General features: G+C 32.5%; 1 protein-coding gene across 1 annotated transcript; it reads right to left on the bottom strand.

The window, feature by feature from the left end:
• Positions 1-12,841: 12,841 nt before the first annotated feature.
• Positions 12,842-25,962, bottom strand: LOC133195761 (kinesin-like protein KIF11-A). The gene is made up of 22 exons (XM_061331691.1): positions 25,811-25,962; positions 24,546-24,773; positions 24,023-24,167; positions 23,583-23,702; positions 23,182-23,306; positions 21,655-21,745; positions 20,343-20,488; positions 19,945-20,041; positions 19,612-19,707; positions 19,237-19,325; positions 18,916-19,003; positions 18,489-18,698; positions 17,985-18,192; positions 17,282-17,454; positions 16,915-17,043; positions 16,351-16,713; positions 16,070-16,153; positions 15,756-15,851; positions 15,196-15,418; positions 13,992-14,164; positions 13,659-13,778; positions 12,842-13,324 (listed from the first exon to the last, which is right to left on the bottom strand). The coding sequence occupies exons 1-22, from the start codon at positions 25,867-25,869 to the stop codon at positions 13,205-13,207; spliced, it is 3,183 nt and encodes a 1,060-aa protein (XP_061187675.1). The 5' UTR covers positions 25,870-25,962; the 3' UTR covers positions 12,842-13,204.
• Positions 25,963-26,941: the final 979 nt, after the last annotated feature.

Genomic DNA, 26,941 nt, shown 5'->3' with positions numbered 1-26,941 from the left:
GGTAAACCTAGGGTGTAAAAACTGACCACGCTACTATACTTAAGTAGAATACTTCTTTAATTTTCGTTGTCTTCAGGGTCTGAAGAGATTCGCCATTTGCTCCACAATATGTTCAGTATACAGTATAATTTGTGTCAAAGAACACTTTCTCAATCATAAAATCAAACTACTAAGAACCAGTATTTTTCCTCAGAATATGAAAATCGTACCACCAAAAGTAATTTATTTTACAGTTGGTTTTTTTTTTTTTTTTTTTTTTTTTTTTTGGTACTGTTAGTGTTGTAAGGCCTTTAAAAATACGTGTGTTTCCCGTTATCCGACACATGCTATTTTTTTTTTCCAGCCAAATTCCCGACTCTACACTTTTTTTCCGGAAAATTATAAATTTCCATAACCGACTCTTTATTTTACGAAATCGTATTGGCGCGGTGCGCACCTTGGCTGGAAGAAGTCTGTATTCATTGGAGTGTCGTGTCGTTAATTTAATCATAAAATCATACTTTTCAAATTATTTAGAGAGGAAAATGTAATGAATTGTCCCCTGTAAAGCCGTTTTCACAATTATAGCTCTCCTGAAAACGACCACCGATGTTTTGAAATTAATTATTAAATTATGTTCATGTCATTTGAGACACCTAAATGCTATACTGATCTTGAAATCAATTACAGATATCACGACATTGTCAATGAGCTCACTGTTTATACTTGCATCACGGACGTAAATACATGTAGGGTCAGACTAATATCAGAAAATGAACAAAAATGTCTTTTTAAATTCTATCAATAACATAGGCCTTGTGAGGGAAATATATCATTCATTTGTTTTATTTAATGTTACTAGGCAAAAACGTTTAGGAAAACAATTATTTTCACAAAAATATGTGTGCCAAAAATTTATTTATTTATTTTTTTCTTCGTTTTCTTTGTTTGTTTGTTTGGGGGGGGGGGTTAATTTTTTTTTTTTTTTCTAGGTAGTTTTGAAAAAGAATTTTTTTAAATTACAAAATTTAAATTTATTTCGATTAAATTTATAGGTTTTTTTTAATGTTTTAAAATATGGTGGAGTTAAACCCTGTTAGCACAACAACGTTATTAAAACGTTGGGAAAATGTTATGAAAACATTTTCTAAAACGTTATTATACTGTTACGTTATTTTGTATCGTTTTTTAAACGTTATCATAACATTTTTCAAAAACATTATACCGTAATGTTTTGACATTTTTAACATAACATAACATTTTTTAAAACGTTTTCAAAACATTTCTAATTAAGGTCCGGGCTTTCAAAAATTTCTGTCAAACTAGTATTTTTTTTCATTTGAATACATAACTTATAAACTAACTTAAAAGCCCATAAAACGCATGCTTATTTTCATAGAACCTGTCTCATATTTAGATTAAAACTTTTAACAATCAAAAACATTCATTTGCTAAGAGAATTTTTGAAGATTTTCACTGGAAAACATTAACAAATTGATGTTTAATCTGCCCACGTCTTCAGAAAAAAAAATCCCAAAATACCTTAATTTTGAATAGTTCTCAAAATCTAAACTGTTTACATGCCATTTTTTCTTTAAATTTATTTAGGATTATATCTAAGGTTAACAACACATATTTTATCATGGTTGAAAAATTTTTACAAAGCTGTCTTTTGAACATGCATACACCCATTTTGGAGATATCAAGTTATACAACCATTCTTTGCAAAATTTGAAAAAAAAGAAGTAAAATATAGAAAGATGGTACAGTTTTAAAATCAATAAAAATAGATCTCAAGTCAATTTGTATGAAAAATAATAAAAATATTGTACCAAACAGGCAATTAAGAATTTTGTGTCTGTATGTGTATAAAATGACTTATAGATCCAACGGGCGGACTGCAAAGTCTTTATTTTCATAAATAATGTATGTTAAATGTCTTGTATGTGCACAATGACACTATAATAAACAATTACATACGTGCTGTATTGTTAACCATCATCTAAAAAAATCATTTCGATAGACAAGTGATAACCATAATCTTATAATCGGTGTATAAAATTGAAACTGGAAAACTATGTAAAAGTATTGGCCTTCCTAAAAACCTTTCATTAATACAACCTAAAATAATATATGTATTTTTAAACACCTGTACAGTTCATAACAGTTTTCTTAACAAAAGAACTATGTAAAAATTGAAATATGAAAAAAAAAATCACAACATCCTTCGTCCTTTGGAAATTATGTGTGACACTTGGACCTCTTTGTTTTCTTCTGAAAAACAAAGATTTGGAAGAGAACTTAAATTTACAAAATGATTACGGTACTTATGCATACATATCTTTTTAGTTAAATATATTCATGCATTGGAGGATCTGAAAACTACACATAGTTCATAAATCTGATAATTGCAAGGAAAGTACATAAGTTTTTTTTTAACACAGTTCTACTAATAAACATAGTATAAGTGTCTGCGTATTCCTATCAACAAAATTCAAACGTACCTTTACAAAATTGATAAATTCTTCGAGGTGTACAATTGGTAGCATATAAACAAAAATTGGAGAAAAGGAAAACGGTGATTTGAAGTTATTCATTTGTTTGAAAATGTATCATTTAGACAGTAATTTTTGGCAAAGTTTTGATGTTTTACAAAAAAAATTTGGATGGAAATATACCTGGTATATTTTTTAGAATTTTTCGTCGAAATTTTGCAATTTAAATGCAGATACAGACGATTGAATAAAAAAGACATTCAATATTTACCACAGTATTATCAAGAAATGTTTAGTACTTGGTATGCAATAGAGAATTTAGTTGATTATAAAGAGAATATGAAAGATGTGTATAATCACTGCCTTTTTTGTAACCTCAAAATAATGAATAATAGTAAAATGTTGAGGTGGGATCATTTAATCTTTGCTGAAGTTACTTCTGCATTATGAAGTGATCCCTGGGTTTTTTTTTTTTTAGCAACATCCTTAATTGTAGAGATAATTCAAGAAAAAGACAGTGACATTAATGTACAGTCAATCTAAGACAATTGCACTACCTTTTTATCAATAATTTCTGATGAGTGTAACAATTTTGTTGTAAAACTGAATACAACAGAGACTGTTTCATTCCCGGTTTTTAGTACAGTTTAAAAATCAGAATTTAGTTTTTCCAACTTGTAAATTTTTTTTATAATATGCTTATACAAAAAATATATCAAAGGCCAGTTTTAAAACAATATTGGAAAAGTAAACTTCATACATGTATTACGACGATGAACGCTTAACAAAAATGGTGTGTCTTACGGGAAATAAATAAACCACCTGATATTGTACAATTAGACTTTGAAATTTTCCATAGTGTCATTTTTATGTACTAATTATTCAATCTGGAGACAGATTCAAGTATCTGTTTACTTTGTATACTTGAACGTGAGGGTATTTTACATTTATTGATAATATTTGGAGACTTTTTTTAATTTTAACCAGAATTTTGTTGTAATTATATATCATTTATAATTAAAGTTTTTATTGAAAGAGTTTGATAATACTGTGTATAATAATTTAAACTTTGAAGAAATATTGATGACAACATTCCAAAGAGGCATAAAGAATGTCAAATTATTTTTTGTAATTTTTTTTCTTAGAATGTAGATTTAGCATTAATTTTATAGGCAGAGATAAATATTTTTGCAAACAGGTAAAAAAAAAAACTAGATATTATAAATTTATGTAGATACTCTTTGAGACAATTATCACCAACTATGTCTTAAGGAACCAACAAAGAATCGTTTTAGAAAAAAAATTAAAGGAAATCCACTAGTCAAAGAAACTGAAAGAATGTTATTGTTCATTTTTAGCGTGACTGTGATGATTATCTTAAAGTTTCTAATAAGTGAATTCATGATGTGTCGATATATACAGTGCTACCTCGGTATATTGCCCCCCGTTATATTGCCACCCCCGCTTATTGCCAAGAAATCTCCAAGAACGGATTTCCCCCTGTGTTAATACACCCGTTATATTGCCACCCCCGCTTATTGCCATCCGCCACTGTGTTTGAGAAACAAATAGTCAAATTATCTAAGGTAAACCCTCGATAACAATGCCAATTACCTAGCACGTGTCGGTGAATGAGACATCATAGCGGACGGTGCTTTGACAGTGGTTTCGGTGAAGCGTGACTGGCTGGACATGGAATTCAGGTAAATTAAAGATAATTGTTGAATAAAACTCAAATTAAACATAAGTCTTTGGTGTTGTTTTTTAAAAGATAGCAGTGTTATTTCAATTAATAATGGAAACACCAGGCAAGAGGAAACGCACAACTTTAGATTACGAAAAAAAACAAATAATTGTGCAATATTCTAAGTTGCACCCAAAATCGAGCCAGCAGGAATTGGCAAACCATTTCACCGCTCTTTGGAATATTGATGTAAAAAGACGGACAGTTGGTGAGATTCTGACAAAGTCAAGTCAATTTGAAAATGTCGACTGTGAAGGTACACCGCCGAGAAAACGTCATAGAAGTGCTCATTATGCTGATATGGAATCAGCTTTATTTATGTGGTTTTCTAATGCGAGGGCACAAAACATACCAATTTCTGAAGAAATACTAAAAACTAAGGCTAAACAATTCGGAACAGAAATGGGTATTACTGGATTTTCTTATTCAAACGGTTGGCTATCGAGATTCAAGATGCGTCATGGGATTTCCTCACAAATCATTTCTGGGGAAAGTGCTGGTGTTGACCCTCAATTAATTTCAGATGGTAGACAAAAAGCTGCAAGTGTTATTAAAAATTATGAATTAAAAAATGTGTTCAATATTGACGAAACTGGTTTATTTTATCGTCTCCTTCCGGATAGATCATTAACGACTGCAGATGCGACAAAAGGTGTGAAAAAAATTAAAGATAGAATAACTATCGCGCTTTGCTGCAATGCCGATGGCAGTGAAAAATTAAAACCATTTGTTATTGGAAAGGCTGGAAATCCTCTTTGTTTTAAAAATTTCAATGTTGGACTTTACTGTGACTATGTACATAATAAAAAGGCTTGGATGACATCAGTAATTTTTTCCGATTGGCTTCAAAAATTCAACAGTAAAATGAGACGACAAAATCGCGAAGTCTTGCTTATAATGGATAATGCAATTATTGTAATTTATCTAACATTTATTGATTGTGAAAAGAAAGAGAGAAAAGCGTGTCGGTATTAATGACAAAAAAAGTTATATTCAGGAATTTCATCACTTTGGTTCAAATCCCACGAAAATCATATTCTTTTTACCATAGAATAAATTTTGCCGAGAGAATTTTTCTATAGAAAAGTTTGTTTGTCATATATGATACCTTTAAAAATGATAGCTTTCCTCTAAATACTTAGTTCACAAACTGAATTTGATTTTTTTTATTTGAAGTAATAGGCAATTTGCACAACTTGATCGTCCATCTTCTTTTTTTTAAATATGTTGTCCAGGTTCAAGAAGAGTACATTTAGAAGCAAACTCTAATGCATATACGAGGGTTGTTCGGAAAGTTCGTGGACTAGCGCCATAAAATTAAAACCGCTTAAGATACATCAATGAATTTTTTAACGTTTAATTAGCATCATCTTATTTGTTTATATAATAAGCTATACATCATTAGTTTTATTTTTTAATAAATTGTTGATGTTTTTGAAAGCAATGGTATGTCCAGGCGGCGCAACCTCGAAGATTACGTTTTTTCTACCTAAGTGTAACTGAGAAAAAAACTCAATTTTTGATATGAGCATTTGTCATTCAAAAATCCCGTTAATTCACTCATGTGGTATGACACAAATGTACCGTAAAATTTGCAATTTTTACCCCATTCTGTAAGTTCTATGAAATTTTATCGTAAAATCTTTGTGAAATGTCCAAACAATTATGGGGTTGTAATGACGTCAGAAAGGGGGTGGGTTTCTTTTTCCAACATTCTATGAGGTTTCGCCCTCAGAAAAAACTGGCATAGACCTAGGAAATATTTAAATGGGCTACTGAAAAATAAAATGCATTTAGAATACTTGTTTTTAAACGCCGACAAAGATTAGAGAGACGACAGATGTTGATCATGTGTGATAGATGTTGAACTCCGACAAGCAAATATGCTGTTATAATCAAGTGAAGATCTTTCAGATCTATCTACAATATTATATGCATTGAAACCAGCTGTTTATTACAATGTAAAATCATATAAACAAGACGGATTTAAATCTTTACTTAACTCCACGGAAACTCATCAAGATAAGTGTATGAGGTAGAGAATGCGGACATTGAAAAACTATGACGTCATGAAACTATATGGCGACAGCGCCGGGTGATCATATGATGTCTTTTTTATTTTATGGTAAATATTCAAGGTATCAAGCTAAAATTTTCAACATTTCTTTAAATTTTGTTGTTTTATATTCATTACAAATTTTGTAAGCATAGACTATATAGTATTAATTTTATCGCATCAGTCCACGAACTTTTCGAACAACCCTCGTACATGCGGTTATTTCTGAGTTGTGAGAGAATTAACAGCATCTAGTTTTTTTTTTCCTCCAGAAAATAAAACATTGAGACTTCAATAGCAAAGATATAGAGCCTCGCCTCGTGATCTTGATACAAGATCATATATCTCAATAACTTAATAATTAAACAGCATATTTTGTTAAGAAGATGGGGGAACAAGGCGAGCGAAATGCTTATTGTATGACAAATAAAAAAGGGAAAAATTAAATCTCAGTTATGACAAATTTTCTTTGATATTTAATTTAACTTTAAGGTATACTTTATTCAAACCTTCACAAATCGCAATAATCTCACAAAGATTGCAATTATTCATCCACGAAATAGCATACATGCACCAAAGAGGGAAAAAATGATCAAATCTTCATACTAAAACACAATTTTTCCATATGAGTGGGTCTTCGCTCCATTTTTAGCTCACCTGAGCCGAAGGCTCAAGTGAGCTTTTCTGATCACATTTTGTCTGTAGACCGTCTGTCCGTCCGTCTGTCCGTCTGTAAACTTTTCACATTTTCGACTTCTTCTCCAGAACCACTGGCCAATTTCAACCAAACTTGCCACAAAGTATCAATGGGTAAAGGAGATTCAAGTTTGTTCAAATGAAGGGCCACACCTTCTTCCAAGGGGAGATAATTAAGAATTCGTGAAAAATTAATGGCATCATTAAAAAATCTTCTTCTCAAGAACCACTGTGCTTGAAAATATGAAACTTATGTGGAAGCATCCTCAGGTAGTGTAGATTCAAGTTTGTTCAAATCATGACCCCTGGGTGGGGCCACAATGGGCGATCAAATTTTACATATGAATATATAGGATAAATCTTTAAAAATCTTCTTCTCAAGAACAGCAAATCCATGATTGGTCATATTTACATGGAAGCATCCTCAGATAATGTAGATTCAAGTTTGTTCAAATCATGACCCCGGGGGTCGGGTGGGGCCACAATGGGCGATCAAAGTTTTCCATAGGAATATAAAGGAAAAATCTTTAAAAATCTTCTTCTCAAGAACAGCAAAGCCATAATTGGTCATATTTACATGGAAGCATCCTCAGGTAGTGTAGATTCAAATTTGTTCAAATCATGACCCCTGGGGGTCGGGTGGGACCACAATGGGCGATCAAAGTTTTACATAGGAATATATAGGAAAAAATCTTTAAAAATCTTCTTCTCAAGAACAGCAAAGCCATGATTAGTCATATTTATATGGTAGCATCCTCAGGTGGTGTAGATTCAATTTTGTTCAAATCATGACCCCCGGGGGTCGGGTGGGGCCACAATGGGCGATCAAAGTTTTACATAGGAATATATAGGAAAAATCTTTAAAAATCTTCTTCTCAAGAACAGCAAAGCCATGATTTGTCATATTTACATGGAAGCATCCTCAGATAGTGTAGATTCAAATTTGTTCAAATCATGCCCCCCGGGGATAGGGTGGGGCCACAATGGGTGATCAAAGTTTTACGAAGGAACACATAGTAAAAATCTTTAAAAAAAAAAAAAAACTATTTCTTAAGAACAGCAAAGCCATGATTGGTCATATTTACATGGAAGCATTCTTAGATAGTGTACATTCAAGTTTGTTCAAACATGACCCCTGGGGGTCGGGTGGGGCCACAATGGGTGATCAAAGTTTTACATAGGAATACATAGGTTAAATCTTTAAAAATCTTCTACTCAAGAACAGCAAAGCCATGATTGGTCATATTTAAATGGAAGCATCCTCAGATAATGTAGATTCAAATTTGTTCAATTCATGACCCCCACCCCCACCCCACCCCCACCCCCGAATCACTTTTATATTTAAACTTTTCAACCTTTCAAGACTGAACTGATTTCTGTTCTTTCCTAGCCATAGTGCTCAGGTGAGCGATGTGGCCCCTGGGCCTCTTGTTGTTGAAAGATTATAATCAAAGTATGCATAAAATATACATTCTTTGGTTATCAAAATCATAGAGCAAAGACCACTATACCTTGAAAATATACTATTATGGCACAACTTTCGTATCTTTCCGAGAAATATTTGAAGTCCGTTTAGTCAAGGGTCTTATCACAAACATGTTGATTTACATACCTACCACTACACAAAGTGCAATAAATTGGGATAATTATTATATTTTTGCTATATAAAATGTAGCATGACAAAATGTACTAACCAATTTTTTTTATCAATCATTATGAAATATTTCTTGACTGATTCAATTTATATTTTCCCATATTTCAATCTTTACATATTTTGTCATTTTGTGTTCTTATCATCAACCCAAATTGTTAGAATTAATCTTTGAGGTAAGAGTATGTTTATCCCCTCTCTCGTCATGCTCATATTAAGGGAACTTTTTCCCGATGCGAAATCGAGTACAGTAATTGTTGTCAAGCAAATGGGACAATAAATCTAACAGCATCTTTTGAAAATGAGCTGTAGATCGGGAAAAAATTCTCTTTTATTAATAAAGAAGAGATAATTTTGATTTTGTTGGGTCTAATCCAACATGTCCAATTAGAGAGTTACAAATTATTCAATCATATTAAGAACTTAAAATGTTATAAACGGAAAAAGCAATGAATTTTTTTTTATAAATCACTTTCAAAGGACACTTTTCCCATTATACCTAGAAGAATAATTAATCATTTTTTATTGCATGTAATTTTCCCACTGAAGTAAGCACCTATGATTTCTGTTCACCTATAATTTATGATCTTGGAACATTGCTCCTGAGGAGTAAGGTTCCTATGTTGAAAATGAACTAGAGGCCCAATGGCCTTGAATTGCTCTTCTGATAAATTTTACAACCCTGACATTTCTATCCTAAGTCTCTTGTTATTCTAAATGCTTAGATAAAGCCCACAGATTCCAAAAGTAAGTCAACAACTACTTCCTTGTTAATACACTCTGAGAACCCAGGATGCATCAACTGACCGAGTTTGATGATTCTAAGGATCTCATATCCAAAATATTAAGATATAGCCTTGAAATTCCAAAAGTAGGTCACTGTGACCTACTTTTATGTTGACACAGTCCAAGGACGCAAATGAGTCAATTAGCAAAGTTTTATGATTTTAAGCCTCTTATTTAGATACAGCAGTGAATTTCCAAAACTATGCCATTGTGACCTACTTTTTAGTTGACACAGCCCAAGGACCCAAGATGCATCTCCTGTCAAAACTTGATCATTATCCCAGATCATAGTGACCTACTTTTAGGTTAACAGAATCCAAGGACCCAAGTGAGTCAGCTAGCAAAGTTTGATGATTCTAAGCCTCTTAATATCCTAAATATTGAGAAACAACTATAAAATTAAAAAAAAAAAGAAGGTCAGACTGACCTACTTAGTTTGCTAACTCCGAGGACTCAAGATGCATCAACGGACAAAATTTGATAATTTTAAGTCTCTTTATAATCCATAATGTTGGTATACTACTATGAAATTAAAACAAGATGTGTTTGTGAAACACTGATGCTCCTGTATGGCAACTTATACATGTTAAAGAGGAGGTTAAACTTTCTTAAATGCAAATCAAATATGTTGGTACCCAAAGTAATATCTTGTACTGGAGGAATATACTTGTAAAATATGAAAGCCCTAGCAGCAACCATTGGAAAGATATGGAAAAGGTTAAAAATTTTCAAAAGTAAGTCAAACATCAAGGTCAAGGTCAAAATAAATGGTGCCCAAGGAAAGGCCTTCTCACAAGAAATACACATGTGAAATGTGAAAGCCCTAGCACCAACCATTTAAAAGATATGGCCAAGGTTAAAGTTTTTCAAAAGTAGGTCAAACTTCAAGGTCAAGGTCAATGGGCTATAATTGTTGGTATCCAAAGGAAGGTCTTGTCACAAGGAATACACATGTGAAATATGAAAGCCATAGCTTCAACCAATCAAAAGTTATGAGCAATGTTAAAGTTTTTGCGACAAACAGACAGACGGACGGACAGGGCAAAAACTATATACCCCCGAATCTTCGATACGGGGGCATAAAAAATAAGTTACAGTGATCAAGCTTTATATTAGTCTAAACACTCTAAGGATTCAGGATGTATCAGCTGACGAGATTTGATGATGTAAGCCTCTTATTATCCAAAATATTTAGATAAAGCCAGGAAATTCCATAGCAAATCACCACGATTTATTTTTGCTGAACACAAGTTGTGAGAGCCCAAGTCTATTGGGATACAATTATGAAATTAAAAACAACACAGGTTCAGTGACGTACTTTTTGGTTGAAACACTGAGGACCCAAAATGACAAGGTTTGATGATTCTAAGCCTCGTATTATCTAAAATGTTTAAAGCCATGAAAGAGCTAGGTTCACTTTATGCATAAAATGGCCCTGTCCTTATATCAATTAATTGACTTTCACCCTCAGTCCCATTTCATATATCAAAATAAAGTAGAGACTTGGTGCTCTCATTTCCTATCACAAAATTTCTTTTTGAGAATCCAGGTATTGGAAAGCAGGCTTTGTGAAAATGTAATGTTCTTGAATTTTGCAGAAAACATGCGTATTTGACTAACTTCAGCAAAGAATTAAAATATGAGCACAGCCCTCGATCCAAAAATTAAAACATGTTTTATGATTTTCAGAAACAGATCTTTCATTATGTTATCGCATATTTTGGATCAGAGGTTGTGCTCTATATGAAATATTGAAAAAAATACTTCAACTTTTGGCCATTTTTTAAGGAATTTTAAGGATATGGTAAAAATGACGCATTTCATGACGTCATAATGCATTGACTAGAGAGAAAATTATGTCGTGTTCAGTAGAAACATGGTCACCAAGGGTCCAAGTGATGAATACTGCATTGTCAGCCAAAACTGAGCAGTTTCGATTTTTCACAAATTGACAGGGCCAAGAAAGGCCCTAAGTGGCACTTGCTCTTTCATAGATCACCATGATCTGTTTTTTGTAAACACACTGTGAGAACCCATGATGCATCAAAGATTGATGATGATCTGAGCCTCTTATTGTTTGAAATATTTAAACAGTTAAAAGTGGCCTAAAAATTCCAAAAGTAGCAGATATAATCAGAGGTCTTGGTATGCATCAACTGACAATTTTTAATGATCCTAAGCTTTGATGTCCAAAATATGCATTTAAAACATAAAAATGAATAGCTGCAAAATTCAAAAAGTATGTAACTGTGACTTAATTTTTCATAAACATGTTTTAAAGCCCAAAATGCATCAACTTAAAAGGTTTGATGACTCTAAACCTCTTTGAAATAATGAACTAAAATGTTTTGAAAATATGCCCTAAAATTCAGAATGTTAGTCACATTGGCCAGCTTTTGGTTGACACACTTCACAGATACATCTGTTGACAAGTTTTGATGATCATAAATTTCAAAAGTGTCCAGGATATGATCAAAATCAACTTGAAATAAATACCTGCAATATTTTTTTTTTAAAGTAGGTCACAGTGACATACTTTCGAGTCCTAAGATGCATCAACTGACAAGATTTTACGAACATTGTTCTCGTAATGTGCAAAATATCATTAATTCTAACAAAATATCATTTTGGGTCAGTTTTGATGTGACCTTGAGACCAGTATTTTTGCGACAGGGTGATGCCTTGAACAATTTAAATCTACAATGTATCCTTATCTGTACGCTTGGTAATAATCTTCCCAGTGGTTCATAAGATTTTTTAACAACCACTATATTTTTTTATATTTCCCTAATTATGCTCCCTTGCTTAGGGGTCACATCCCCATTATTAATCTAAATGAAAGCCTTAAGCTAAAGGATACTCTGTGACAAATTTGATAAAAATTGGCGAAGGGTTTCCCGAGATATGGCCCACATTTCAAAAAGTTTACACACACAAGCCAGGCCTTAGCAATTAGCTTTGAGCCTTCGGTTCAGAGAACCTAATTAACAAACTCAATATGTACACTGTATACCTTCAAGTGATATGGTTTCCTCAATTTTCTTTAAAAAAATTAAATTCTTTTTTAAAAAATTGATAGAGGATCCTTACTTTTCAAAACTTTTGCAGCAAATTTTCCTAATTTGTGTCAAATATGAAACATGCGGTCAGTAACTTCAACTTCACATCTGAAAATCAATAAACCCTGTCTGTCCATTAAATATTGATATGTATATCCCAAATGAAAGGGACTTTCTTGTGCATTTTGTGAGTTAAATTGTACATACCCAGTGTTTTCATATATTTTCAATTCCAACCTTAAACTTGTAGATTAATGAACTTTTAATATAGTATGCCAATTTAATATTACAAAAAGTCTAATGCATGGTTCATAGTTTACAGATTTATTTTACCTTTCATTTCTACTACACATGATTGAATACAATTCAGTTTATGTACATCTCTATAAAACAGATAAATTACAAATAAAATTCAGAGGATAGAAGACAGCAGCAGAAAAAGAATAGAAAACATAGTTGAAACTAATATAAAGAGAGAGAAAATCATGTGATTTCAGCTGTAATAGAAGATACCAGTAATTCTGAACCAGTTCTCTGAGCCAAAATGCATATTGATCACACAGTTAATGGAGATATACATGTAGTACATGTATGTGAAGGCAGGCATCTCAATGAAAATGGTAAAAGCACAAGTATTGCACAAGCATTTCAAAATCGAGTGTTTTGTGTTCATAAAATCATGATCTTTGCACATCTGAAATATTTTTTAATAAAAGATCAATCTGTTTAAATCCTTCTCTATGAATCATTGTTGCTGGCTCGTAGTGGAAGTCTTGTCTTGTTTCGTGGGGTGATGTTGGCGCTGTTTACTTTCATTTTTCTGGGTTTCTTCATCTTATTTTCTTTGGTTTCTGAAGTCTGTAAAATCATTACTGAATAATTATAATTAAAATCTTCTACACTGTATATTTTTACATTATAAAATTACACTGAAATTTTTTTTTTCAGTGATAAAAACTAATATAAAGAGACTATAATATATAAGCCTTTAACTAATGAAATGAACAAATTGCAAAAATCCAACAATTTCCCAATTAGAAATACATGTACATATATAAGATGCAGGATGTAGCAAGTAAAAATTCACAACTGTTCAGGATATAAAAGTCTTTGGTGAAAGTAACAAAGGAAAACATGTATTATGCAGTAGCAACATATTCAAAGCTTCTCTGGTATGATTTTATAACTATACCTTGCTGGAGTAACTGAAAACAGACACTCCTGACGTGGTGGAGGAACACGACATGTCACTTCCTGCCTCACTGACGTCATCTGCTATGTCCTTGTGTGTCACTTGGGCCAGGCCATCCATCTAGCAAACAAAACAGAATTACAGATTGTATCAACAAGCTGATAAAATATACATCTTGGTGGTTTTTTGGCTATCAAACTAGTTATTTAGTGTATAATTCACCAAACAAAATTTAGAATGACTTGTATGAACAAGCTGATGGAAAATATGCCTCCGCATTGTTTTTAGCTATCTAAGAAGCATTGGTGTAAAAATTAAACTTCGATGTCATACCTGAATATTTTCCCCCTCTGTTTCCTCCTCCTGGGCGGCCAGTTCTAGGCTCCTCATAAGGTTAGCCTTGATAGGAGGAGGCTGGAATCCAAACTCCTCCAACAACTCCTCGTGGCGCCCAGTCCTGGTCAGATTCTGGGAGTATGTGATCTCTCTCCTCTGTGGGGTAGTACCTGTTGAACATTAAATTTTTTTTTTTTTCAATTTTCATATTAAAATCTAAATTATTTTCATTTTCTTCAAAATTTATAAGTAGGTAAATGCATAAAAATTCTTCAGATTTTTTTTAACTATAGTAAAGATACTTAATTTTAGACAAAGATAATTTACTCTCCAGTAATACTTCATAAAATGTACATGTATACAGGGATGGACGTTAACGGTTTTTGGATTGCCCTGGACAAGTAAATTCTCAGTTCGGGAAAGTGAAACTTTAGATGTACTTGTCTGATCGGCAAGTGAATTTTTCTTAAAGAAATGTACATATTTATTTAGTTTACATTAATTCATAAATAAAACAATATATTGTACATTTGATTTCAGCCAGGTACCTGACTGACATTGATCTGAGTTCTGAATTCCATGGTAGCATTTCTAGATTATACCGTCCATTTAAATTCGAGTTCGTTATTCTGTTTTTTTTCATGGTATCTAACAGTTTTGTTAACTTCTTACTAGGAAATTAGATTATTTATTCACTCACAGAACATAAGAAACACATTATATCCTGATCAAGATATGTATGTTTCGTAGCAACTATCTTCCTTTAGCGTTGCTTCACAGTTATATCTGAAATCATGATTCACAAAAGGATCCTCCCAAAAATAATTTTTAAAAATATGAATTTTATTAAAAGGAACAGCGGGTTTTTGCTGCATGGCAGTGTGTGTTAACAGGTTAAACTGACAAGTACAGTGGTACACATTTATGCACAAAAGCAGCATCGAATTTTTTTCATGTAGCTCAACTTGCCAAGTTGACCGTAGTGTATTTGGTCACATTTTTTTCTTATCATAGCATTTACAGTAATAAATAATATTCTTCTTCCCTAATTTTGGGCAACCAAGATTTGCATTCGGAAAGTCAACATTCAAGATCACTTGCCAGAAGGGCAAGTGAATCTAAAAGTTAATGTCTATCCCTGGTATATTTATGATATCTATTCCATTTGCTATTACCCTGCAGGGCTCAATTTAAACTGTACCTGTTGGTAAGTCTTTCCTTATTTTCTCCTGTAAGAAAACATTGAGATCCTCCACTCTATTTCCTAGATCCGCCTGTAACTGTTCAGACCAATGAGTCATGTGATCATTGCTCTGACAACTCTGATTGGATAGATCAGCTGATGAAGAATCCACTAATTCCCTCACGACCCCTTTACTCATTGAAATCTTTTCTAAGCTGCAGGTACAGTCTGTTTTCATGCCCTGGAAAAAAAATCAAATTACATTTTGTATATTAATTTTTTCCCTTGTGGAATGTACATGTAATCTTGATTACTGTAGATCGATAAATTTTTGCAACACTTTATTTTTGCGACAAAGTCATTAACTCTTTATTAGTGAGATAAAATGATCAGGAATTTTGGTTATTGCTCTATATAATCTTTAAGAATACAATTATACCCAAGAATGAAATTTTTAAAAGCAAGCATACAGTCTCATGTTATTATGTGAAAATAGAGTTCTTGTGAATAATTAGTGATTTACACTATAAAAAATACATTGTAATTCTACACATTCAATTCCATTGGGTAATTCCTACCTCCACCATTTGATGATGAGATTCCTTGGCTGCAGTCACCAGAGATTTTTCCTTTTCCACATTTTCACCCAGTCTCTGTCCAAAGTCACTCAGCACCTGTATGAGCAAACAAATTGTTTTCATTATACATTGTATTGCTTTCAAGTTAATGAATTTTAAAAGAAAATAGTGTATAATCTTCTGTTATGCTTCAAAACAAATCAATTATTTATTAATAAACATATATACTAATTAAAATTATTCTATCCCAGTATCTGCTACATGTAAATAGGTTCTTGATTACTTAAGCTTAACATTTTTTTCTGAGATAGTACCTTGTTGCCCTGCTCCATATTTTCATTAACTTTCTGGGAAATCTGTCCACAAGAATCTCTACAGCTGTCTAATTCACTGGAAACCTAAAAAACAAATTATACAATGCATGATAAGGTTTTTAATATGAGTCACATATCCTTTTCTTATTTCACAAGCATATTATCATTAAATAAAGATAGCCTACCCCCATCACCCCCCCCCCCCCCCTGAACTTTATTCAGTTGAATCGTAACATGCACTTTAAGGCATGAGAGTGTCAGATTGGTGTAAAACTTTGTACCTTTGAGATTTCCTCTCCATGTGACACAAAGGTCTCTTGAAACTCCTTAATGACAGACTTGGCATTATCATGGCAGTTACTGTCGTGTGTGTCAATTTCCATGCTGATTTCTTCCGAGAACTTGCCCACTCGAGTATGAGACTCTTTAGTTGTGGTCCTAGACTCGCTTAAGAGCTTTCTCTTCTTAATTAGAATTTTCTCCAATTCCTCATCAAGTTCATTCATCTCACTCTGAGATTGCTCAAGTGAGTTGAGTTTATGGTTCATCTCCGTTGTGAATTCTCCAACCATGTTTTTCATCTTACTCAGGTGCTCTGAGATGGAGTTTGTCCAGCTTTGAGTTGTCTGCTCAAAATCTTTCTTCTGCAGATAAAAATTTGTTAACCGTTCCTTCAGATTTTCATAATTTGAAAAAAAAAAAAAACATTTACCTGTTTCAAGATGTACCTTGTAAATATATTTATGAATAACTTTTTCAAACAAATACATGTATTCAGACATCTTTCCAAATGTATTTCTTCATTACGAGTATTTTTACTTGAGACACAGATCATTAAAACTCACCTGCTGCTGAAAACGCTCCAACTCTTGCTGTAGCACTTGTGTAGACATCTCCAGTCTTTCTTGAGCACTCTTCATTAAAGTCAGAAAGGTTTCCTGATAGAATTGTTGGTTCCTAGATGCTTCTGATGTCTGCAAAAGATAGAAATGTACATGTATTTGCTCCAGATTTCAATGGATCTGTGGAATAAATAGTTGTAGATATTTGTTGTCCAATATCTTCAGTTTATTGCAATTCTTCGTAGGCATTACTAATTTGATGCAAATCATGTAGTTGATTACATGATGAAAATTACTGATCAATGTCAATGATATCTAATGAATAGCTTAACCAAAAATAATTTTCAAGCAACTAATGTAGACATGTTACCTGTATATTTTGGGACTCCTCTAGAGTCTTCTCTATCCAGGACAACCTAGATTCTGTCTGTGTGTCAGTATGTTGGTGTAATGAGGTCACATGGTCGCTCAGTTTTTCCTGCATACAGCTGACTATTTCTCCTAGCGTGTCTGTTTCACTTCTTCCCTTCTCCAGCATTTCAGCTACAAGTATAATAGTTGTACTAAGTCACTGCCATCAATACTAAGGAACAGTCAAATTACATATAATTAATAATGATTATAACCCTCATCTTTGTTTCATTTGCTACAAGACTGAAATGGGCATCAGCTTTTCATATCATCCTACAAGAACTATGGTCTCATTTTTCAAAACACTCAATTCTTTTTCTAATTTAAAAGTATGAAGTTAAATTACATTCAGAAAATAAAGAATGAAACATGAGGCATCTTTCAATTTTTAAATAAAGTTTGTATACTTCAAACATTTTAAATCCATCAAATTATGACAATCTTACTTTCCATCAGATATCATTATATTTCCTCCACAAACTATGCAGAGGGAAAAAATTAATTTTAAACCTGTGACCCCTAATGTTATAAATGTCAAATTCATAAATTTTCTTCACCCCTAATGTAAATTAGTGAAAACATCATTTAGTAAAATGAAAAAATAAAAAAAAATACTTGCAAACATTTTTCAACGCTGCTTTTTATAGATGTAAATATCTTACCTATGCTCTGTGTACGGTTTGTGTGGAAGTCTTTTTGTGACTGTACAAAAGCCCCCAGCTTGCTTTCTATCTTGTTGATTTCTTTATTAAACGTCCCCTGGAACTCGCTCTGACACTGTTCATTGTGACGCTCTACAGATCTCTTCCTGTCCAGTTTGTCATGCAGTCCATGTACGTCAGATATCGTGGAAGAGACAGTGGACATTAACTACAATAATCCAACAGATACATCTATATTAACCAATGTTATAGTACCTTTAATCCTACTTTTAAACAATTACAAATAAAGTTTATTCTGACGAAGTGTAATTTTAAGCTACTCATTATTACAACAAACTTGAGGCAAAACAAGAAATTGCAAAATAAGCTCAGGGTACAGGTACCTTAAAGTTTTTTAAAAATCTTGTCTATAGGCAATTCAAACCTTTCATAATACATCCACCATCAAGATTTTGGCATCCTTATCCCCCTGATCAAAATTTAGAGAATAGATTCTGTTTTTACCTGAGTTGCCTCCCCATAAAGACAATTCTCAGCATTGACATGCTGTGACACCAGGTAGCGCTGTTCCTCTCGCTCCTTCACCGTGACCTCCAGGGTCTGTGCCGTCTCCTCCAGGGCACCTGTTGTCCGGACCAGGTGATTCGTTGTCTTCGTTAAAGTTTTGGTTGTCTCTTCCAGCTCCTTTTGTGTTGTCTCAAACAACTCATTTATCTGGGAGAAAATATAAAAGGACCATTTTTAAAAAACGCTTTCAAAATATCACTAAATTCCACAATGTTTTTCCCTTTACTATGCTTACAAATTGCTTTTTTTTCCCCCAGAAAGAGCATAATCTAAATTTAACTGTCCAAAAATATTTGGAAATTCCACCAGTATATACTGGCTAGTGGCTTAACAAAAATGATGCAGAATTTTTTAGTTCTCCTACTTTTTCCTTTTCTTTTGTGAGAACTTCTAACTGTTCTTCCATTTCATGAATGGAATCTTCCTGTTGCCTAATCTTAGTCTGCATGGCACTGTCAAAAGAAGATCACAAGTTATGTCCACATATTCAATGTCTTAAATGCTCAACAATCAAAACTTTAATTTAAACATAAAATGTTCGCCACTCAGACTAGAGAATCAAGGGGCTAGTAATGTATGTCTACTTACACAATGTGAAATAAGACTCATGAAAAACATTTTAGCCGAGTCATGAGGAATAAATATAAATATGTCAAAATTAATCCTTAAGATTCATAAAAATTACATGTAATTTTCTTCAGCAAGAAAGATGCCATTTTTCTCCCGCGCAGCCTGGAGGTCTCGTCTTAGTCTCTCTATTTCTTCATTGTATGTCTGCAAAGTACACGTAAATAAAATATTTCTGATACTGATAGATGACAAAAAATACATTGAAAAATTGCTATCCACCCTTTTTGATTCCTGATGGACAAATACATGCAGGTACATGTAGCTGGGGGATATTTCTTTAATAAGGAAATATGGAGATAACGAACAGTATTCAATCTTGAAAGTCCAATGAAATGATACAAATTTGGAGCAGAGCAAACATGGACCTCAAAATTTAGAGGTGAGATCAGGTGCCATGGAGGAGTAAATAAATAAAGGAATCCAGACTTACCCTCAACAATGCTTTCTTTGTAAGTTTCTGGTTTACTTCTGGTTGATTCTGGATGTTCTTGGCTCGGAAAGCATAATCTAGAGTACTGAGGGTTTCCTATAAAAAGATCAAATTAAATTCTAACATCTTTTTCAATAATCAAGAGGTCAGTAAGAATTACATTATTTTTGTCATTTGCTTACATGAAATGTACATATTCAAGTTTATCAAGCAATTTTTCTATCTAATAGTAATTACGTATGCTTCTTTGTAATTAAAAATGTTTATCATTTGTTTAAACTACAGGTATATTTGTATGTACACATGTACTTGTTAAGAACCCTGAAATCACACCTCTAGATTGCAGGAGGCAGGTGAAATGGTGGCTATAATGGAGGTCTTTGTTCTTCCTCCCAGCGAGTCTTGTAAAAGTCGAGTCAGTTTACTCTCTCTGAAACCATAATTAATATTCAGATACATGTAAAGGTAATGTTCATGGATGAATGTACTTCTATAGACAATGGTAAACTTTTACTGAAAATTTATTAGAGTGTGATTTTGTATTTTCTTTTTTTGCTGAAGTTGCTTTTCAAACTTGAGATTTTTAGTATAAAGTTCAAAATTAATAATTTATCAAAATGAACTAACAGATAAATTATAGGCACTAATTCTAAATCCAAAGTGTAATTTCTTTCATTTCTTTAACAAGCTTAAAAATCTCTATCATACAACATAAACCAGTGACAGGTTACCTGTATGGGACATGTGGTGCATGTTCCACCAGAGCTGTAATAACCCGACCCAGGGTCAGCAAACTCTGGTTAATGTTACCGGCTTCCCTGGCTCTCTTGTCAACTGCACCAGAACGACCTATGTTTTCACTTCCAGCTAAATCCACCTAAAAAACACAAAATACAATCTTTGTAAAAGTACAAAACTGCATGTACATGAACCAAAATATGAACTGTGTAGTAATGAATCTATTTTCATCAAATCAACACAACTTAAGAGCTTGCTATTACAATTTTTAAACAAATACTGTGAGAAATTTTTTGTGACGTTCAGTTTTCATGGATTACTTTCATTGATATGAAAGTCAGCTTTTAAATTTATAAATTTCTTTTAAATAAAAAAATTGATGGAAAATTTACCATTGAAATCCAGAAAAAAAAACGACACCCTCCTTTCCACTGAAGTACAATGATTCCACAGTATCAAATGGACAACACATTTAAAGGTGCTTAGACACAGATTTGAAGTTAATATTTTCTCAAATTTTCTGTATAATATCAGGACTTATATATTGCAATAGCATTTCACACGAAAATATAATTAAAAACTTATTTTATCCGGAAATTATTGGAACTACGAATTCCTGGACGCGTTTGATTAACACATCCTTGCACTTTCACAAATTTTATCTTTATCCTTAATATTTAAGAAAAGAAGCGATTTTGTTGTGTATTAATGAAAAACATATACATCTATAATCCAGAAAATTCAGAGTAGAAATGTGCGAAAGCAAACCCCCTCACTAATAGCATCAGCCCGTGCTCAGTGTTGTGTACAGAGTTTAACAAATTGAATACACCCGTGAAATGTAAACTGTTGTTGTAAACAGGGCACGAGCTCTGTTGTTGATAATGTGTACGATTCACCGGGTGTGTTCAATTGTTAAAGTCTACACACACCACTGAGCACGGACTGACAATACTGTGAGTGGGTTTTGCTTTCGAACATTTCTACTCTGAATTTTCTGGATCATAGTTTTAATATTTTTCATTAATACACAAGTAATTGCCACTTTTCTTAAGTATTAAAGAATAAAATTAAAATTTATGAAAGTGCAAGGATGTGTCAATCAAACGCATCCAGAAATTTGAAGTTTCAATAACTTCGAGATGAAATAAGATTTTTATTGTATTTTAGTATGAAATGCTATAGCAACATATAAGTCATGAAATTATACAGAAAATTGGAGAACATATAAACTTCAAATCTGTGTCCAAGCACCTTTAACACAATAATTGTCAAGAGAAATGTCATTTCAACATTTTTACAAACCAGATAGAGTTTCCCTGTCTTCAGCAGTTCTTCTCCATCTATTGTGTTCTCCTTGATGTGTATAGTTACAGAAAACACAGTATGAGAACGACTGTAATTAAAAATTATATACAGTGTAATTCATTGATTATATGAATATTTATCACATGCAAATTATGGATAATGTATATAAGGTCACACCAATTTGTAAAATAGTTCTTCAGATTTTCAAAAATAAAAAAGGGAGGCGAGAGGGCAAAATGATTTTACAAATATTATTTTTCATTTTTGGGGTAAAAAATTATGAGGCGAGCTAATACAAGTAATATAAATTTTTTTGAAATGAAAAAAAGATGATATCAAAGAGCGAGTCCTTCAAATATAAAGACTTAAAATTATTAGATATCATTTGTATACCACATGAACTTATGATTTTTAACTTTTTTGATAATGTTTTCAATAAATAAAAAGTTTCAGGTTTCAAAAATATTTCATAACAAGTAATGTTTTGCTACATTTAAAAAGGTCTTTTTGAAGAATTTCCTCTCCAATTTGTTGTCCAATCTATCAAATAATTAAATAAATTCTGTGGTCTTGTTTGCCTGTAATTTTTGCAGGGAGAGAATAATTTTTGGAAGCATTTATAAAATGTGAAAATGTGTCTACTTTTTGTTTGCCATGTTTTGAATGAGGTACGTGTTACGTACGTTGCAATTTAGTTCATTTCTACAAACGTTCTGTTCAGTTCCATGCTAATTCCTACGGACATGTCTGGTCTTGAAGTCTCAATTACATCGCTCTCAGATTTTTTTTTTATTTTGATAGAGCAAACATCATCAATATTCACCAAACCTTTCGTGGACTTTTCGATGTTCTCTTTAAAGCAACATCGAACAGCGCTTCAAAAGTTTCCTAGTTCCTATCTGGTTCTAGTTCGATTGCAATATAAGGAAAAAATTCACATCCACTGTTTTTAACTATTGATGTATCGTACATATATAGCGTGGACAGGCATCGTGAAAAACTTCACACAATGACAGATTGTTACACAGTCTTCAACACATGTTCCGAAGTCTGTTGTGCGTTTGGTGTAAAAAGTTGAAAAAAAATGTACTCATATATTTTTGGATGCGCGGGCGGACATATATTTTTTTTTTTATAATATTATAATTTGGAATTGTACAAATAGAAGCGGCAAATCCGACGAACTATATTACAAATTGGTATGGCCTAAAGTGGTTCTGTTACATTTACTTCTATAAGTTGTAAACCTTCAACTAACTAAAGCTAATAACATTTCTTTGAAAGGCAAGCTTTTTAAATAATAGTACATGGATTTTCCATTTAATCTTGTATGAAACTAAAGTTAAATAAAAGAATATGGAATTTCTTTGTACACATTTCATGTGACATACATTTTTTTTTAAACACAGAAAATTAGCTCAACTCCCTGTATCATTACACTAAAAGTTAGTTTATTTTGCTTTTGTCAAATTAAACCATTAAAATTAAGTACATTGAGTTGGTGAAGAAAAATGAAATGCTGACCTAGATGTGGCATTCATGAGAGTTGCAGCTGTCTGTCTTCGAGCTGAGCCCCTTTCTAAGATTTCAAAAACTTCTGACTTGTTTCTGACTACCACTTCCTCAAGGCCTTGTATAATGACTGATCCCTGTTATCCAAGAGAGAGAAAAAAGTTTTGCTCAAATCGAAAAATGGCTAAGAATGATTTTTTAAATAGGAATTTGTTAAAGATCTGTGAAAGACTGTAGACATCACTTGCAAAGTAATTATTGATGTCTGTGTTTTGCATAATTAACTTTAAAACTAAGTTTTTCAAAATTTACACATGATTCAATTACTGTTTTTACAATTTGATAAGCATTACCTTTTTTTTTAAATCAACTGAACTACTGAAAATCAAAAGTATTTGTACATCTGTATGTACCTTTTTAGTACTGTCTTCATAGATCTTGAGGCGGAGGGCATCTTCTGAGGACCCCAGCAAGTCAAACAGCTCCTCATTGTAGAGTTCCAGGAAGGACACCCTCACAGAGAACTCAACATCCTACAGTCACAGTAATGAAGCAAACATGAAATTTACAGGATAACATTCAAACATTCACCAGATTTACAAGATAAAATTCAAACTTTTTCAGGATAAAATTCAAACATTTACAGGATAGAATTCAAACTTTCTTGAAATATTAACTTTATCAAAATTTATCACACCTACAAATTTTTTACCCACAATTTTTATCACATTTATTCCACATTTAAATCCTAAAATACACTAAACTGTCAAATAAAATTATTGTCTCAAGTTTAAATGCTAACAATGTGACTAAAATTTTGGTTTAAAAACTGGCTGCATGCATTTCTACAAACCTGTGACTTAGAGAGCTGTTCAAATATGTTGAACATGGCTCTAGGAATGATTCCAGCCAAAGGATCCTTCTCCCAGGACACATCATGACTTTCCACCCGCCCTCCCTCCATAGTGAAGGTTTTACCTGTACCCGTCTGTCCATATCTAAAAATAATGCAAAGGAAAATAAGGCACAGATCAAATACCTCAACAAAAGAATGTGCTGTTATTTTTTGTTTTATTTTTTTCTTTCTTAAAAACTGTATTAAATTACAATTTTGGAAAGAGATCTAATGTTAAATATCTATTCAAAGATAAAAATAAATGTAGAGAAATAACTCAATCAATGCACACATAGTAAGAAATTAAATATTCTTTTTTTATTAAAGAAATAAGGTCAACACTAAACAATATCTCTCTTAGTTTACAAATAAAGTTTACTCAATTAATATGGTGTTATATCAATCGAATTAAAATCAGCCCCTTTTTCTGCCAACAATAAGAGAATGGGGGCTGGTTTAACAGACTGGATGCTATACATACGCAAAAATGGTACAGTTATATCCCATGAGTACTTCATCAATAATGGGTGTGACAACTTTCTTGTACACATCGATCTGTTTTGCTGCTGGTGGAAAGACATGATCAAAGAAGAAGGTTTTTGTGTTGGGGTTGACACCTAATCTCTCCTTCACGATTACTTCCCTTTTCTCCCCACTACAATCCACCACTGAGTAGGAAGCCTGCTTTTTCTCAATTTCATTGATAGGCCTAGAAATAACAATAACACAAACATTGGAAACTTATGGAAAAGGACATAGTTAGAATAATCTAACTGTGTCTTGGGACAAGCCCTCTCTACAGTTAGAATATGTCCCATATAGTTGCAAAGTAGAAAATCGGAGTGGATCTGATCCAAAATGATTTTGAACAATATAAAATGAGTTGCACTGAAAATCATAACCAAATTAATCAAAACAAAGCTTTTTGAGCTTGCTTAGGCCTTTTAACCTCAAAATAATCCATATAAACATGAAAATTCAACTCATCTTCTCAACATTTTTTCTGGCTTCGAATTTACACGCCATGTGACATTCAGAATTCTCTGGATTGTTCACAGTAAATGCACTGAGTAAGAGTTATTGCCTATGTTTATTTTGCTACACTGTCAACAGACATAATGAATTCTATCTTTAAACCAGGTCTGTAGCTAGGACAATATCATTTTAATGATAGAATGTTCTATTTAAACAAAGTACACAGGACAGTTTTGGACTGGAAGTTAATGTGAAATATATAGAGTATAATGAGCATGTATAACCTTTTCACACACATGTACTTACTCTATCTTTACATTAACTTCCAATGTCTGTGACAAAATACATAAAATGAACTTTCTTGTGAAGTTAGTACTGGATGAACATGAGGAAAATTAGACATGTTAGACCAACAGACTAGCAATTATTTTCAATAACTAACAAGCCTATGTTTGCTTTTATTTACTGTAGAAAATGCATTTTTTAAGAATTTTTATTCCACATAGCACGACTACATGTGGTGTACTAAGTATGTAAATGCCAAATGGGGATATGTTGATGATATCATAGGGACATAAATAACAACCTTTATGGCACAAAAATTTGTAGTGTTAGTAATTTGAAAATTTTGATTAATAATTCCACCCGTGAAAATTGACTGTCATAGAGTCTATTCAACAGTGACAACAGTTATTCATGTCGAATGATCCGACAGTGGATTATGAATGATCTGACACGCCTTTTTTCACATTATCATATGAAGTATATTACCTGCATCGTACAGACACTTGGATGTTTTGATTTTTCTCCTTTTCTGGTTTATTCTTCATTTTCTTTTGCAAAAATTCCACTTATCCAACACTCACACTCTCCTCTGTTTTGAAAATGCCTGGCTATTTTGAAGTGAACCAATGAAAATGCAGATAGCAAATCTCCATTCCTGTACAATAATCTATTTCATTGGATAAAAATTTTTGATAGCGCCACCTATATAACATATACAGGAAGAACGATCACTCTTTTTGAAACATATTACATCCTTCTTAGAGTAAGACTCAGTCAACATTTAATAATTTTGTGAGAGTATACTTAACGAATTCTAATATTTTTTCACCGTAAAGAATAAAATATATTGCAAACGTATATTTTTTTTTCCACAAACAATAAATATCGTTCATGTTTATAATTCGAAATATTTCATTTCAAATATATCGAAAAATTAATTGTTAGTCATTCTTAGTTTAAACTTTAAGAATTTATAAAATAAAAAACTGAAAATCTGCACTGATGAAAAAATGTCTCATATTATATCTAAACTATTGAAACATATCATTTTCTCATAAAATGTTACCAAACCTGCACTCATTCATCCAATAGATAGTTTTCAGTAGGCCCAAATTATCAAGAGTTATTTCCCTTTGGCCGCCATATTGGAGGTCAACATGCTCATATTCCTTCATTATTCAACCAACTTTAACTTTATATACTGGCCATTGTGGGGTAGGCAGCATTGTTTTTTCTAAAAAATATACGTTTGGTAAAGCCTCCTTTTTTTCATAATTTTTATTCCATAAAGATTTTCCTCCAAATATTTCTGCTACACCCTCTTAAATTTGGTAAGACAAAGAGGAAAAATTACCAGGTTGACCACCAAAATGGCGGCCAAGGGAAATAACTCGAAGAGAAAATATGTCATATGAAAACTATCTATAAATATGCGTTTAATATATTTTACAGATAATTAAACTACATTGAATACATATGGTATATCCTCGTAAGATTATCTTTATATATAATAAAAAAAGTCGAGCTACTATATATACATTCATAATGAGATTCTATGACGTCATTAATTCATGGCCGTAGGAACCGGGGGGCCCCCCGTGCCCCCCCCCCCCAATA

The sequence above is a fragment of the Saccostrea echinata genome, unplaced genomic scaffold (genome assembly GCF_033153115.1).
Source record: "Saccostrea echinata isolate AGI-Se365-2 ecotype Australia unplaced genomic scaffold, CSIRO_AGI_Sech_v1 ptg000029l, whole genome shotgun sequence".
NCBI classification, from domain to species: Eukaryota; Metazoa; Mollusca; class Bivalvia; order Ostreida; family Ostreidae; genus Saccostrea; species Saccostrea echinata.
Note: the sequence above shows the minus strand (reverse complement) of the source record. Positions and strands in the feature narration are given on the sequence as shown.

Bases quoted from the DNA above. Each gene is read 5' to 3' on its own strand.
- LOC133195761 (XM_061331691.1), bottom strand. From the start codon at position 25,869: ATGAAGAATAAACCAGAAAAGGAGAAAAATCAAAACATCCAAGTGTCT. The intron at 24,774-25,810 runs GTAATATACTTC...TGTTATTTCTAG, and splicing joins CAAGTGTCTGTACGATGCAG to GCCTATCAATGAAATTGAGA. The intron at 13,325-13,658 runs GTATAGTTATAA...ATGATTTTACAG, and splicing joins TTTTCAGTTACTCCAGCAAG to ACTTCAGAAACCAAAGAAAA.